The 15,653-nt window shown below is 45.2% G+C and overlaps 1 protein-coding gene across 11 annotated transcripts in view; it reads left to right on the forward strand.

Moving 5' to 3' along the window:
- ARHGAP9 (Rho GTPase activating protein 9) overlaps positions 1–15,653 on the forward strand; it is a 921,400-nt gene that overhangs the window by 706,476 nt on the left and 199,271 nt on the right. For all 11 annotated transcript variants that reach the window (XM_085654614.1, XM_085654612.1, XM_085654615.1 and 8 more), the window contains one exon: positions 7,453–7,587. In XM_085654614.1, coding sequence (XP_085510740.1) covers positions 7,453–7,587 — 135 coding nt within the window. The remainder of the gene's footprint in view (positions 1–7,452; positions 7,588–15,653) is intronic.

A 15,653-nucleotide genomic window follows, 5' to 3' on the forward strand; every position in this document is an offset into this window, starting at 1 on the left:
CCGTTCTTACATTTTGGAACAGAACCTGACCCTGCTCCTGATGCACTCAAATTTTTCCAGCCCTTCAGCAATGCCACATCAGTCCCATGATCTGTGACTGCCCATGAATTAGATCTTTGGTGCCTCCAATAGGATTACTGCTAGCGGATCTGTCCCTGATACTGATTGCACGGCTAGACCTCGACTTGAGGAAGGTCCTTTACTCTAGCTTGGCTCGCCAACTCTGGTGCAACATCTGATGCTGACTACGGCGTCACAACCAACACCACCAGTCCAAGCCTCAGTGCCTGCACCAATGCTGGAAGTGTATTCAGTAGTTTTGCTAGGCTTCTAGAATCATCTGCAAGCGCCACAGAGGTCATACAACACACCTTTACTCACATTTGTACCCTGAAATATCCCAATAATTGATGATTGATGACCTTTATGACGATGAGTATCTTTTTTAGGATATTCAAGATGCCATTTACCTGGATACTCCTCCAGGCATTGTGCTTTACACACCCAATTCTGCAGTGGCAACCGAGGAGTCTACCTCCGTCGCACTGTAATCAGGAGAGTGGCAGAGGTTTTAGGTTTTAAATCAAGAACCTCTTCTACTCTTTAATGAAGTTCTTTCTGACGTACTGATGGGCACTTGGTCAAAACCAGGATCTTGCCCCCCCCCGTCAACATCACATAGCAAGACAGCATAGACCTGTCCCCAGAGCCCCAGATTTCCACTTGCAACATCTGACTTCAGAAAGCCTACTAGTGCAGGTGTTTACGAGCAGAATTCATCCAAATGTATTTCCGACCACCCCATCTGTATGAGAATCCAAATGCATTAGAACATTCACCAAAATTATGTTTTCCTCTTCTACTAGACTTTCCGGTCAGTCAACATTACCTGTCTCCATACGCATTGTGGGATAGAGTTGCTAACATGTTGCCGGGCATTCCTGAGGGCATTCAGCTATTCCTACAAACTCTTATACGAAATGGCCAATACACAGCAAAGTATTTTATATGCTCAGGTCTTGACACTGCTGACTATCTGGATAGGGCAGTCGGGACCAGTATGGTGCTTAGGCACCATACTTGGATTCGCTCCACTGGCTTCTCCAATGACGTCCAGCAATCTTTAATGGACATGCGCTTTGTTGGCTCTAGGCTCTTTGGAGCGAAGACGATTCAGCCTTGGAAAGATATAAAGCGAGCAAAGCCACTGCCTGCTCTCTAGACCTAGGTCTGCCTGTTCTGCAGTTACCCAGGCAACTTTACTTTATTTGGGTCCTTGGGAGGGGATACCAGCCAAGACAACTGTCTACCATGTATCCAGGAGACTAGATGGGGCGTTGAATTTACAGGTCACTTATTTTCATATCCCCGTACTGCAATCCCACAGATGTTACATGTTGTTTCAGGTAGGTCAGGAGCACTTTCAGTTCTCTGTGCTAACTTCTGGCCTTACCAGTGGACCTAAGTCTGTGGAAGTGACTGAAAGCTCCGGGAATCTCCCTGATCACCCAACACTTGGCAGGATCTTTAAATGCCAGGGTGGACAAACTCAGCTGACACTGCCTAGTGGGTCACAAATGGTAGTAGCACTCATAGGTGGTGCAGGGCATCCTCCAACAATGTGGAGAACCCTGGTATGATCTATTGGTCACCATAGATAATGTGCAGCGTCCAAGGTTTTGTGCATTGGAGTTCCCACAAGGATTTTGACTCAAAGACCCCTTTCGCCTCGACTAGTGCTCGGGACTGATGTATGCATCTCCTTCCTTGCTCCTCCGACTTAGAGGGCTGAAAAAGATCAATAAAGAACTGGGTCAAGCAGTCCTAGTGGCCCCGTACTGGGTGAGGAGAGTATGGATACTGTAAACTTCTGACCATGAGCATCTGCCCCTCACTTTGATTGCTCCTCTGGGAGGACCGCCTGTCACAACAGCAGCATCGGATACTGCATTTGAATGGCACAACCTGTACCTCCATGTGTGGAGATTGAACGGCGACAGTTGATGGCTTTCCATCTCCCTCCCGAAGTTGTTTATGTAATTCTGGCAGCCAGGCATACTTTCCTCAAAACTCTATATGTGGGAAGCTGGGGGTAAATTTGGTGTCTATTGCTCTGGACATGACATTCAGCCTTTACAGATGTCCGACATTCTACTCTTTGGTCTTTCCTTATCCAAGTATCAAAATCTAGTACTCGCACGGGGTGCTAGTCTTGGATAGCTTCCAGGCTTCTAGGTTGATGTCCCTTCACTCGTTCAAGAAACAGTACTGCCTGGATAGCTATGTCTGGCAGAATGGGCACTTTACCAGGTCTGTCTTGCAAGATTTCCTGGTCTGAGTCATTCCACAGACACACCACCTGGGGAGATATTGCATTGATATCTATTCACAAGGTGGGGAATTTGCAGTTAGAAGTCTTTATCAGAAGAACACGTTACTTACCTGCGGTAATGCCTTTTCTAGTAGAGACTTTCTAACTGCAGATTCTTCACCGCCTACCCTCCACACACAGTCCATTCCAGTCCAGTCTAGAGAGCAACACACTGACAAATTCTGATTTCTATGGGCTTTGTGTCAGATGGTGAGGACATAGATCAGAAAGAAGCTGAATTTGGCACACAGAAGTTGTACAGATATAGTGGCCCTGACATCACACGAGGGGCAGGAGGGATGCAACATGGAGCCACACAATGCTACCTGCCATCCCATGAGGGAATTGCTATTAAAAAATCTCGGTATCTAGTCTGGTGCCTGGAGGTATTCACAAGGTGAGGAATCTGTGGTTAGATAGAGCCTCTTCCAGTAAAGGCACAGCTGAAGGTAATTAACTTGTTCTTCACACCCTAGCACCAGGACTGCACCAGATCACAGCTTCTACATCAGTCTCATCTTCAAGGACTCAATATCTAATGTAGGATGAGCTTTTACTGCTGAGTAGATTCAAGACATGTCATCAGGAAGCCGACTTTGGAACAGCCTTCAAGCATTGGCTCTGTCCCACCTGGATAATAGTAATATCTTGTTTGCCGAAATGCAAGATTCCAATTTGTACCATTGAGGAACATTCTTCATGTGGCTGCCGAACACATCAAGGGAATGGTCAAGGATAATTTGATCACATCCTTCTTTCTACAACTTCTCTGGCTCCTGTTGTTTCCCCACTTGTGCCATTGACTTAAGACAGTAATGTCCACCATCCTAACTTACCTGGCAAATAAGACTAAGATTTCAGGTAGCCAATGCCTCACATTTACCTTTGACATTGCCACAATAGTGACCAAGAAGTGAAAGAAACTGAAAATTAGAAGACAAGTCTTCTGTTACGCACGTAGGAACTGCATATTGTCAAAGATTCATCTTACACGTTACTCTTTCACTTCAGAAATTAACCAAAGGCACACCACGACAAGCGGTTGCACCTTCCACATTCCTAACATCAGACATAGTTTGAAATGCAACTCTTCTACCTGTATCCACATAAAGAATCATAAGCACCACCTCCACCATGTACAACACTTTGTTACTTTTCAGCTGAATTTGCAGTGTACAAGTACTCAATGTACATAATTATATGCAAAGGAACAGCATCACCTAATCTTCACGACAGGACTAAAACAAGATGTCAAAAGTATCCTGGTCTTTAACAATTCCTACATCACTGGCCTCAACTCAACACAACAACAACCTCCCTGAATCCTTCTTTAACTTCAATACCTGGATCACTGCAGCACAGATAACCTGGCTTCAGTCACAGCCAAAAAAGCCACGAAAACCAGACAACACGCTAGCTAATACACAGAAGAGCTGAGGCTTCCTAAACTCCACTTCAAGCAACTTGATTTTAAATTGAGATAAGGCCAAAACAACACAGACATGAGCACCCAACAGATCCGCCCTCGGATGGCACCATCGGAAAATCAGAGCCTCCAGACACTCTCCACTCACCGACCGCATTGAAAGCAGAACCAACAGAACCAAGGTAATCTTTGCCATAGTGAAAGACTTCACCTCTCCAGCAGCAAGTTCCACAAGCATAACATTCTCTGTACCCAGCTGTCCCTATACTTCAGCAACAAGATCACCCGCGTCTCCAAAAACTTGGAGCCCCAACCGGACCCCTCAAATCTCGCAGCTCTCTTGCCTATCTCTACCAATACCCAGAGGACCACCCTGATCACCTGGTCCACCATCACCACTCAAGAAACTGATATGACCCTCTGCTCAAATGCCTGCATTAGCTCGCCATAAAGAAAAGAGCAATTTTTAAACTCCTCTGCCTAACGTACAGAGCCCTGTCAGGAAATGGACACAAATACCTACAGGACAAACTGGTTCCTTATCTGCCTGATAGAAACCTCAGATCAAGGAGTAAACTTCTTCTTTGTCCCCGGCGTATTCGCACATCTAAGTATGGTGGTTGGGCATTCACATATCTTGCTCCTTACCATTGGACCAAGCTTCCCCTCTTTATTAGGTCATGCCTGATTTTTCATGTGTTTAAAAAAATCTCAAAGCCTGACTGTTCTAACGGCTGCTTCCTGACCTCTCTGTTACCTCAGCGCCGAGATGCCCCTCTGTGTGCGAGTCGTTGCGCTATATCAAGTATCCATTAATATTACATAACCATGCAGTCCGTATGCTCTGAAGCACACTCAAAACCCTGCCCAAACCACATCTTCATTAAAGGGCTGGACCCCATCAGTGCAACTTTCACCCCCACTCCGAATGAATCAATCATTATAGCTATCTCCTTGACATCACCCAATCTGGATTCATGCCCAACCACAGTACAGAGACCACCCTAATCGCCCCAACGGATGACATCCAAATGATCATGGGCAGTGGTGACACCACTGCCCTCATCCTAATGGATCTTTCTGCAGCTAGCTCACAGTGCCACTGTAAGCTTCTCTTACCAAGGAGAGAATAGTTCCTGACAACTATCGAACAAGACAACCCTGTCCCATCAAGGATCGTGGAAACAGTACAGTACTTTTCACTCAGTCACTCGTGCGCACTTTGTCTCAGAAAGTACAAAGAATAAACGGTGGGGACGTTTTCCAATAAGGATTTATTGAACCAGCGTCATTCTAGTGTAAAACAGGTGTGCTGAAACAACCATAAGACAGAAACTGATATAAATGATTTACAAGCACAACTAGGGTAAAAGGATGGTAGATTCCCACCATAGTGTTAAAACAATGAATATATGCAAGCATATAAATACATGTCAATAATAATAATAATGTGCACTCCTACGATGCAACCCAAACTAGATGTACCTAAGTGTACCTAGCATGTATGTAGGTGTAGAGCCAAGAATCCCTCTAGGCTGAAGTCAACCCCGTTACCTGAAGTGAGAGACTGTGGGACCCTGTCTTGGTCTCGAGACAGATACCCCGCGAGGGATGTCAGACCACTGCTAGCTGGAGTGTCTGCATGCAGGAACCTCAGCGTTTCGCGTTAGTGTGTCAGCATGGAAGTCTTTCTCTTCTGCCTGCCCCGGCAAAGATATGGTGTATATATACCTAAAAGGTACTCTCAGGGGAGAGTACCTTTTGGGTATATATTTATTGAGAGTAAATAAACAAAACGAATTTCGTATCGCGCGCTGCATCGCAAAATGCGATGCAGCGCGCGCTAGGAAATTCGTTTTATTTATTTAAATATTTACTGACCTGCAATTATCCATATTCCGGTTTTTAGAACCCCCCACCCTGCCCCTCCCCGCCCCGCCTTACCGCCCCACGGAACTCCCTCCACGGGCCGCGGCTGCAAGACAGAAGTAGCAATCTTTGGCACATACACCTCGCTCTGGGACTCTACCTGGTGACCTGCCAAACTCAGACCTACACACATCCTGGCGACCCACACAAAGAACCTCAGAATAGGAATCAACAACTAACCCACAATGACTGGCCAAGTGAATGCAGTCTCCTTACACACACTCAAGATGCTCAAGAAGATCTTCAAACGGCTCCCCACCAACACTCATAGAACCGTCACCCAAGCCCTCATCACCAGCACGCGGGACTAAATCAACACACTATATATTGGATTCAATGCTCAACTGACCACAAGACTCCAGGCCATACAAAACTCAGCGAGCTCTGAGCCTCCAACCCTGCACCAACATAAACCGGCACCTGAAAGAGCTCCACTGGCTCCAAATCCTCAAATGAGCACACTTCAAACTCCTCACGCACACATACAAAGCCTTGCACAACATTGATCCATGTACCTCAGCAACTGCATAAACTTGCAGATAAATCGACTCAGTTGGACCCCTACTGACCCCCCTCCCCTGCATACGGAGAACGAGATCTGGGTATTGGGCCTTCTACATTGTGCCTAAAGCCTGGAATGACCAGCCACCACACATCAGAGCCTTCTCCACAGTTCTTGAACTCCGCAAGAACTTGAAGACCTGGCTCTTCACCTAGCCCCGACCCTGGCTCAGATCATACTGCTCCTCCTTCAGCACCAGGGTACCCTTCTGGGTGAGTTGTGCACTATACAAATAGCCATAACATAGCATAAATAAGATATACGTTGTTTTAATACAGTGCGTGCTAATTGTAAGCTCCATCTAGAATAGGGCCAAATATAATGAGCGTTTGTTTGTGTTTTGGTTGGGCTCGATCTAGGTACCTCAGTGATAACTGGTCATAGCTCTTATTGCTTCAGGGTAGATTTCGGAGCAGTTTGCGTTCTCTAACCTACTATGGTTCATTCACATGCTACCACCTCTTCTCACCCTGTGCTGTCTCGATTCTCAATGTCCAAACCACAAATATACTGGGTCCCTGCTGTGGTTTAGCAGCCTAAAAATGAAATCAATTCATTGGGTGGCGCTCTAAATATCCTCTTGCAGCTATATGTCTTTCAAAGCTTTGTGTAAAATGTGTTTCATTCCATCTTGATGTATGAGATTGTTGCAACTGATATTAAAGACGCTCCGTGGATCTGATGATTTTCATATCTGTTCAGTCAATGGTGTCAGTGTATTATTTTGGTATCAGAGGCAGGTGGACTACTTCACAGCTTCTGCATTGCTTTTACTAATTTGGTTATGTGCTCTTGCTTGTGTTTGTTTTGTGTCCGGTGACGCTTTATTATGCAAAAATGTTTTCCTTGTTAATTATTGAACAGCAAACCATTGCTTCTCTGCCTTCCAATTTTTAAACTTGGTATATAGTTCATGACTGGATCTCAGACCGCATAAGATCGTGTTTCTCTAGTCTTATGACGCCAGAAGCTGTTGATAATTTTGCTAAAAATATTTTGGTTAGCTTACCAGAATCAAGTGTCAGCCATGTGGTAACCCTAGCCTAGAAGTACAGAAGCACATAGGTGTCTTATTCTCATAGAGACATAGAGATGACTGACTGAGTTTTACTAGCGTATTAATTCCCTTGCTCTCTTCTCTTTATCCTTTGGGTCGCTCTATAGAAGAAAAACTGAATTTGGACCACAGTGAATGGGACGACATACACGTGATAACAGGAGCTGTGAAGTTGTTCTTTCGGGAACTCCCAGATCCCGTCATTCCTTACAACCTGTTCGATGAGTTTGTGGCAGCGATCAGTAAGCTGGCATTTTAAACATATTCAATATTCTTGTTTCTCATTTTCTACAGTATAGGATTGACAGTTGATTGCTCAGTTTGAAATACCTTGGGATAGATGATGTGTGATATCAAGGGAAGATCATGTTTAAAGGTCTGTAAAAGAGATGCTGCTAGGCTCCAGTGTCGTCTGCTTGGCAGGATTGTTTTGTACATAATTTTAAAGAATCAGGTCTCAGTGCAGTATGTGAGTTTTCAAGATCTTTGTATCCGTTTTTCCTTCTGAGACACTTATTTAACTACAATAACGTTTATTTTCATCTTCAGCACTGTTTGTGCTTTTCTAAGTCGTTTTATTGTTTTTTAATGTTTTTTTTCTCTTAATTCAGTTTTATTTCTTTACCCAATTAAATGAATACATTTTTCATTTTCTTTTCAGTTAAAAGTGTGCCGTTTTAGTTCTCAATTTTGCTAAAATAATCACATGAAAATTGAAAGCTACTGGCAGTAGTGTCTGAAGCCCACGAGCTCTATCAAAGGGAAACAAAATGCTTATTGCAAATGTTATGCACGCTAACCTTTCTCAAATGCCACTCCCTAAAACAGAAATCAGCCCTTCATCCTCACTTTCTTAAAATCGTTTTCAGAGCGTATCTAGTTGTTGTTGTTTGGTAAATTTACACTATATATATATTTCTGAGGGAGACTTGAACCTTCAGATGTCTCACCTCGTGACTACTCCCCCAGGTGCCATACTAATGTTGAGGCATATCCCAAATTTTGGAAACCTTTCTCCATAGCTGTTCTGTGATGGGAGGGGGGCACGTCTTCCTCTGACACTGGAAGTACTGTCCCTGACATGTCGCCAACCCCATAAAGCTCCCCCACAGTTGTACCTGTCAGTTCCCTTTTCTCCGCACCGTTGACAAGATACTGGAGCTTACTTCTCTACAGAAATTCTGTCATAAATCTTCCTAAAATTTTACAACTGCAAAAGCCATGTCCCCTCCCAAGAGGTGAGGGTTTAGGCCTTGTGGCAAATATGAGGGACATCTGTTGATTACCAATCTCCACAAAATCTGTCTGTGATGCTTGGGCTCTGACCACAACTCCAAATCTTACGAGTCATGCCCGATCATGCACCCAAAGGTCAGTAAAGAGAGGGAAGCTAAGCTCTTATTGGCCAGGGTCAAGGGCACTAGAGGTAGGCGCAAGTCCAGACCCCACTGGATGTCTCCAGTTTTGTTGGAGTCTAGATCCTCCTCCCGAAAACACGAAAAGAAGAAGAGGTATGGGAGCCCACACAGAATGGGTAAATCACTCCGGCCTCTCTTGGACTCCTCTTTAGAGCCAGAATTGGTTGAGGCTCTGGTCCAGCAGGAACCATTGCCACCTGCACAACTTGGGATCCCGGCACCATTACCTCCACTTCAGGCCAACTCTGGGATGGGTCTAGTTCCACCTCTGCCATACCCAGACTTCCGTAGCTGATCTAGTGCCTTATCTCAACGCCATTGTTGAGATATTCAGGCACGCGATGAGACTCTGTGAGTCATATGGGGTTGCCATACGGGTTCCCATCACCATGACTTACCTTCGCAAAAATTGCCTCGTGTTTGTCCCAGTTTGTCCAAATGATGTCACTCTTGACAATAAATCCGGCCCTGCCGAGACCCTCCCGGCCTGCGGTGCCACCGTCAGTAATTCCCCCTGCACCCCTTACACCGTTGCTGATGTCAGAGCTTACCGCTTTTGTGTCTCAGGGCCTGATTCACAAACTGTACTTTTGTGGTAACTTAAACTGTTGTAGTAAGTCCAGCCCAGCACGACCCATGGGCAACTACTGGTACTACATACCCTCCCATTGAAAACAATGGAGGAAGGAACTGAAAATAAAACAAATAGGAAATAAATTAAATTACATTTTGTAAAGTAATTAAAAATATAAATTAATGTAAAAAACATAAACATGGTACAGATGTATTATTTAATCATTTAATAATACAAGTGCACCATTTTAATATTTTTTTAACATTAATTTAGATTAATTTTCGTTATTCACAAACTGCACTTTTGTGGTAACTTACTTTTGTAGTAAGTCCAGCACTACGCATGGCCAACCACTGGTTCTGCAATACCCTTCCATAGAAAATAATAGAGGTAGGCGCCAAAAATAAAACCCCATGGGAAATAATGCTAAATTAAATTAAATTAGTTAAATTAGTTAAAAATGGAAGGTTAAAAATATAAAAATTGCGCAGATATATTATTTAATTTTTAAATAATAATTGTTGTGTTCTATTTGTATATTATTATTATTATGATTATTATTATATGAATTTATATTTTTATCAATTTTAAATAATTTAATTTAAATTGACATTATTTCCTACAGGAGTTTTATTTTAAGTCCCTACCTCTCTTTTTTTTCCCAGCGAAATGGCCTTACATCCCCATCCAGCCATGGTAATGATGGACGCCTCCACTCTAGGGTGGAGGGCTCAGTTAGAGGAGCTGGAGATAGTAGGGTTCTGGTCTCCAGAAGAGCAGTTTCCACACCAGTCTGCTCGAACTGAGGGGATTGGCCTAGTGTTCAAGGCATTCCTCGTTTCCCTTTGTGGTCGGTCAGTCCAGATCTTGACAGAACATATGTCTGTAATACAGTATGTCAGCAAGCAGGGGGGATTAGGGTCTTAGTCTCTCTGTTTTGAAGCTCAGAGTCTGCGGCGCTGGGAGCAAAAGCAAGGGATTTGGTTGATGGCGAATCATCTGGCGGGATCGTTAAACACCAGAGTTGATGACCTGAGTCGGCGAATTCTTGCTAACCACAAGTGGCGACTCAACTCAGAGGTTGTGAAGAGCATTTTCGATCAATGTGGCATGTCCATGTGGATCTCTTTTCCACTTGTTCCAGTTCACTTTGCCTGAAGTTCTGTGCCTTACGGAATCCGGTCCAAAGAGCCTTGTTGACGTGTTGCGGTTCCTTACACACCCCTTATTCCTTTGGTTCTGAGGAAGATCTGCCTGGAACGGGCCCAAGTCATCTTCGTGGCTCCAGATTGGTCGAGAATGGTGTAGTACGCAGACCTTGTGCACCTCTATCTGAGTATCCCATGCTTCGTTTTCATCTCAGGGATCCTCTTCTCTCCCAGGTTGAGGGGCAGGTCCCTACCTGAATTTCCAGAGCATACATCTCTATTTTTTTGCAGTTTTAAATATAGTGCAAACTTGGCACCAAGCATTTGAGCACTATATATAAGCACCAGATTACACAAGGTCGGATTAATTTTTTTTAAGGCAGTGGATGATTAAATGATTTGCTCAGAATCACAGGTTGTTGAGCTGACACCAGAACTTAAACCTGGTTCCCCATTCCAAATACAGCAGCTCTGGTCGTTATGCCACATCTCCTCCCCATGTGTGGCGATTGAACTGGGATATTTGGCTGCCTTCCAACTGCCTGATGATGTGGTGGATATGATCTTATTTGCTTGTCGTTCCTCCACAAAATCTGTTTACTCTGGGAGGTGATACAGGTTTATCGCTTGGTGTGCAGGTCACCAGATTGCTCCCTTGAAAACACTGCTGTCTGACATTCTCAAGTTCACACTTTCCATGGCCTAGAAAGGATGTGCCATAGGTATGGTGAAGGGGTGTCTGGCAGCCTTGTTCGCTTTTTTTTGCCTCCTGGATGAACCGTTCCTTCGCAAGTCCTTCATTTTTTCACTATTCATGAAAGGTCTGACCAGTATGTTTACTTCCACTGCTTTTGTTATGCCATAGTTACATTTGAGCCTTGTTCTTACTTTTTGATCGGAGCTCTGTTTGAGTCACTTCAAAGTTGTTCCTTAAGGCTTTTATTCCTTAAAAAGTTTTTTCTAGTTGCCATTAGGTTAGCCAGGCATGTCCATAAGCTGCAAGCACTGAGCATCAAGCCACCTTCACCACTTTTTATCACTAAAGTGAACCAGAGCTGCTTTCCTGAGGAATGTGGTCACCCCTTTCTGTCTGGATCAATCAATCACTCTTCTATCCTCCTTTCCCCCACCTCACCGTACAAAGGAGGAGAAGAGGCTGCACATACATCACAGAGACATCAGTTTGCATTATTTGCTAATCAAAGAGAGCCAAAACACTGGAACCGTATAAACATAATGTTTTCTGAATTCAGTCATAATTACTCCATACACTCCTATTTGGTACTGACTCCAGCGCAGACGCATCAATAGACCAGGCCAACTTCAATACTCTGCAAGATTATTTCCAACAGTTTAGAGCCTGGTACACAAAACTAACAGCACATCTCCAAAACAGACCTCATGATAGGTGAGAAAACATTATTTACCCTTAAACAATATTTATCCAGTAGTACACAACCCCCAGGTTCACAATCTCCCAATAATTCATTGATTCCAGACTGTTCTTATGAAACTCTTATTTTTTTATTTGATATTTAATCATACAACAAAATCCTTTTTAATATCCCTTTTTGAACAACATGAAATAAAGAAAAAAAGCCTAAGCTGCAGCACCCATGAAAAAGGTAACTGCTTCTATAAGTTTTGTTTATAGAGTAAGCTGTTGTCTTCTTAAAAGCTCAGCATCAGAAAATCAGTTTTAGTTCAGTTCCCTTTTCCACTTCATAATTCATAATAAGAGCTTGCTACACATGCGTTTTTCATTTCAGCACCGTCGTTTTCTAACCTAGCATGTTTTCCAACATATTCTACTACTTTTTGAGTATTTTGTTCAGGTAAAATATACAGTTCATTTATGTCTTTCTCTCACAAATGTTCTTTTAAGTTCTGCATTAAGTGTGATGCCATAGTGCAGTTGAAGGGACATTCCTGGTGCTTACATTACCTCCTACTGGATCATGATATTGTGCCTTGCCAACAATGTGTGAATATGATACACAAGATCATTAGGGAGAGGATTAGTAAGCTGATTATTTTTATTACAAGAGTTTATTTGGAAGTACAGGGCAACACACACAATGACAATCCGCTCTATGGATCATGTATACATTCTCGGACAATACCCACATTCAACCCACTCACCCACTGGAAAACACGTAGACCCAGTATTTAATCCATAATATGACCACCATTTTCCCCATATCTTCAAGTGTTACCACAGGCACCCTCGGGCCCAGTCTATTAGCCCCTCTAACCTTGCGGAGCAGTCCATGTCCACTCTCCACTCCTTCAACATCGGGCTATTGATGACTTCAAACATCTGGCCAAGTCCTTTTTTGCCAGTAGTGTACCCAGCCCCACTAACGTGTGGTCTCCTCTAGGGCCCCCAAGGTCATCTACTAAACCCAACAACTTGACCTTGTGGGGTGCATTGAGGTCCTGGGCCTGTACCTGAGATAGAGACGCAAAAATAGACACTCGATATTTGTGGATAATGGGACATTTCCAGACCATATGGTAGAAGTCCCCTGAATCCCCTCCACATCTAGAGCAGGCTGGGTTGAGGAGCCTCTGAGCTTTCCACAGGCACCTGGGGTGTGGTAGTTACAATGGAGAAATTTCAACTGGATGAGACATAACCGGGCAGAAGTGGCCAGGTTTTGGGGTGCCATACATCCTTCTCTTCACTCCATCTCCTTCAACTGGCCTAACCACCCCTCCCATTGCTCCCTCGAGTGTGACAATGCACAGGGGGAGTGATTGATCAAGGCCTTGTAGTCCTGAGAGCTACTCCCTTCAGCCAGTGGGACCATAAAGAGCTTGACCTCCAAGGGGTTGGTGTCAGGGGGTCCGGCCATTGCTGCCCGGTATCCAGAAAGTGCCTGGCAGAGTTAAAGGTAACAAAAGAACTGTGATTTATGGAGGAAGAACGATATTTGGAGGTCCTGGAAGTACTTCATGTGGTTGCCCTCCCAGATGTCCCCCAGTCGAGAGATGCCAATAGTTTCCCATCCCTTGAACCCCTTCAGTCTGGTGCCCCTGTTGTCCAGTCATCTGCCGGTACACTTTGAAGTTTCTGGGGTCACCCCTGATCCCATCTCATTCATCGCAGAGCAGCCCTCCAGGTCGTGAAAGCCACTTTGGTGATCTCCGAGAGCTAGCAGGGGGATCGGTGCACCATAGAGCACGCCCATAAGATAGACAAAACGGATCAGGGAGACCGCTAGTCTAAAGGCTGAGTGGGCCACCCTCCATTTATCAGGTCGTAAAACGGTATATGCTGCCCAAGGGAAACAGCGGTTTCAACGCGGGTAATACCACGCGGGTAGGTTACAACGCGGACGTTTTATCGTCCGCGTTGTTACCAAGCATGGCATTACATCGCAAGTCGTTTCAACTACTTGCGCTAGATGGCGCGCAACACCAGGGAATGTGTTGGATTTCAAATCGAACACATTCCCTGCTGTTGCGCTAACTGGAGTAGGAATAGTAATTTATACTATTCCTAAGTCCAGCGCGCCATCTAGTGCAAGTCATAGAAACGACTTGCGATGTAAAGCCATGCGTGGTAACAACGCGGACGATGTAACGTCTGCGTGGTAACCTACCGCGTGGTATTTGCTCTCGATGTAAAGAGACATATTCGCTGCCCAATAGTAAAGGCGGATATAGGCCATTGCCATGCCCCCCTTGTATGTAGAATGGATATATTTGTCGAAGGAGATACTGGGGGCTTTATTGTCCCAGAGAAAATTCCGTGCTTAGGAGGTTATGGTAGCAAACCACTGGCTGGATACAGGGAAGGGGAAATTCTGGAGGACATCAAGGAGGTGAGAGGACCATAATTTTATACAAAGCCACTCTGCCAGCTAATTAAGCGGACATTTGTTACATCTGTCGAGGTCCGCCTGGATGGCCCAGGTAAGGGGGCTAAGGTTGAGGCTCCAGGCCAGCCTCGGGTCCCACGTCATGTAAATCCCCAGGCAACAAAAGCTTAGACAACGGATCGGCAGGTCCGCATGCCAAGTCTCATCAGCTTTAACCCCCTTAAGAGGGATCAGCAGAGATTTGGGCCAGTTCACTGTGAGCTGTGATGCTTTCCCAAAGGCGTCAGGAATAGAAGGAAGGTGGGATCCTGTTTCCGCAGGACAGATCATAAACAGAAGGACATCGTCGTCATAGAGGGCTATTTTGTCCTCCGGTGCCATCCCCCAGTCAAACCCTCAAACCTGGGCATCAGATCATAACAACGAGGCCAGGGGCAGCTCCTCCGTTAAGGCGAAGGAATGTTGCCCCCCTGCTGAAAGCCAGCAAGGGCAAAGGACAAAAATAAAATTGTGTTAAAACATTTTAATTATCGTTTCATTTTTAGTCCTGCAGGCTGCAACTGCGAGCCGAGGGAGGGGCTTGGCCACCTACGCTGATGCTGCAGTTGCAGCACCAGGGAGGAGGGGGGAGTGGTGGGCACTGCCAAGTGCTCATGACGGTTTAGCCGCCCCTCTGGGGCTGGCCAAACCGTCATGCGCACTTGGCCTTTGTCCACCAAGCTGTGTTGTACAGCTGGGTGGAGAAACCAACACAGGCTATGTCTGAGTGCCGAACCAAGGCACCTAGACCAACCCAGGGCTGCTAAAATGCTGGGAATAGCATTCACACGGGGATCGGTAGTAAGACGGCAGCCGTCGGAGCAGACAAGTCCAATTTTCTTTATTTAAAATTATTTTTGTTGTTTATTGTGCTCTCCCTCCCGCACCCCACCACTTCCGTATACAAGTTAGCGCTACTGAACAAGGCCTAGGGTTCCATGGCAAGGGCGAAAAGAAGGGACCACAGAGGGCATTCCTGTCTGGTGCCTTGGCAACTAGGAACGTTGGGGGAGAGTACGCTGTTCACCTGCACCCGCCCTTGCGGCCCAGCATACAGTGCACCAACTTAGTCTTGGAACCTGGGTCCCAGTCCCATTTTAGTCAGCGCCTCCTAAAGAGAGGTGCAGTCCATGGAATTGAAAGCTTTCTCCAAATGTTGGAGCATCAGTGCCGTGGTACAGTGTAATTCCTGAACTTTGGCCAGGGCAAAGTGAACCGTATGAATTCAGTGTCTAGTGCCGCGTTGGGGGATAAATACACATTGGTCCAGGTGGACCAGGCATCCCAATACATGGGTCAGGC

This window comes from Triturus cristatus, chromosome 4_1 (genome assembly GCF_964204655.1).
Source record: "Triturus cristatus chromosome 4_1, aTriCri1.1, whole genome shotgun sequence".
Lineage (NCBI taxonomy): Eukaryota > Metazoa > Chordata > Amphibia > Caudata > Salamandridae > Triturus > Triturus cristatus.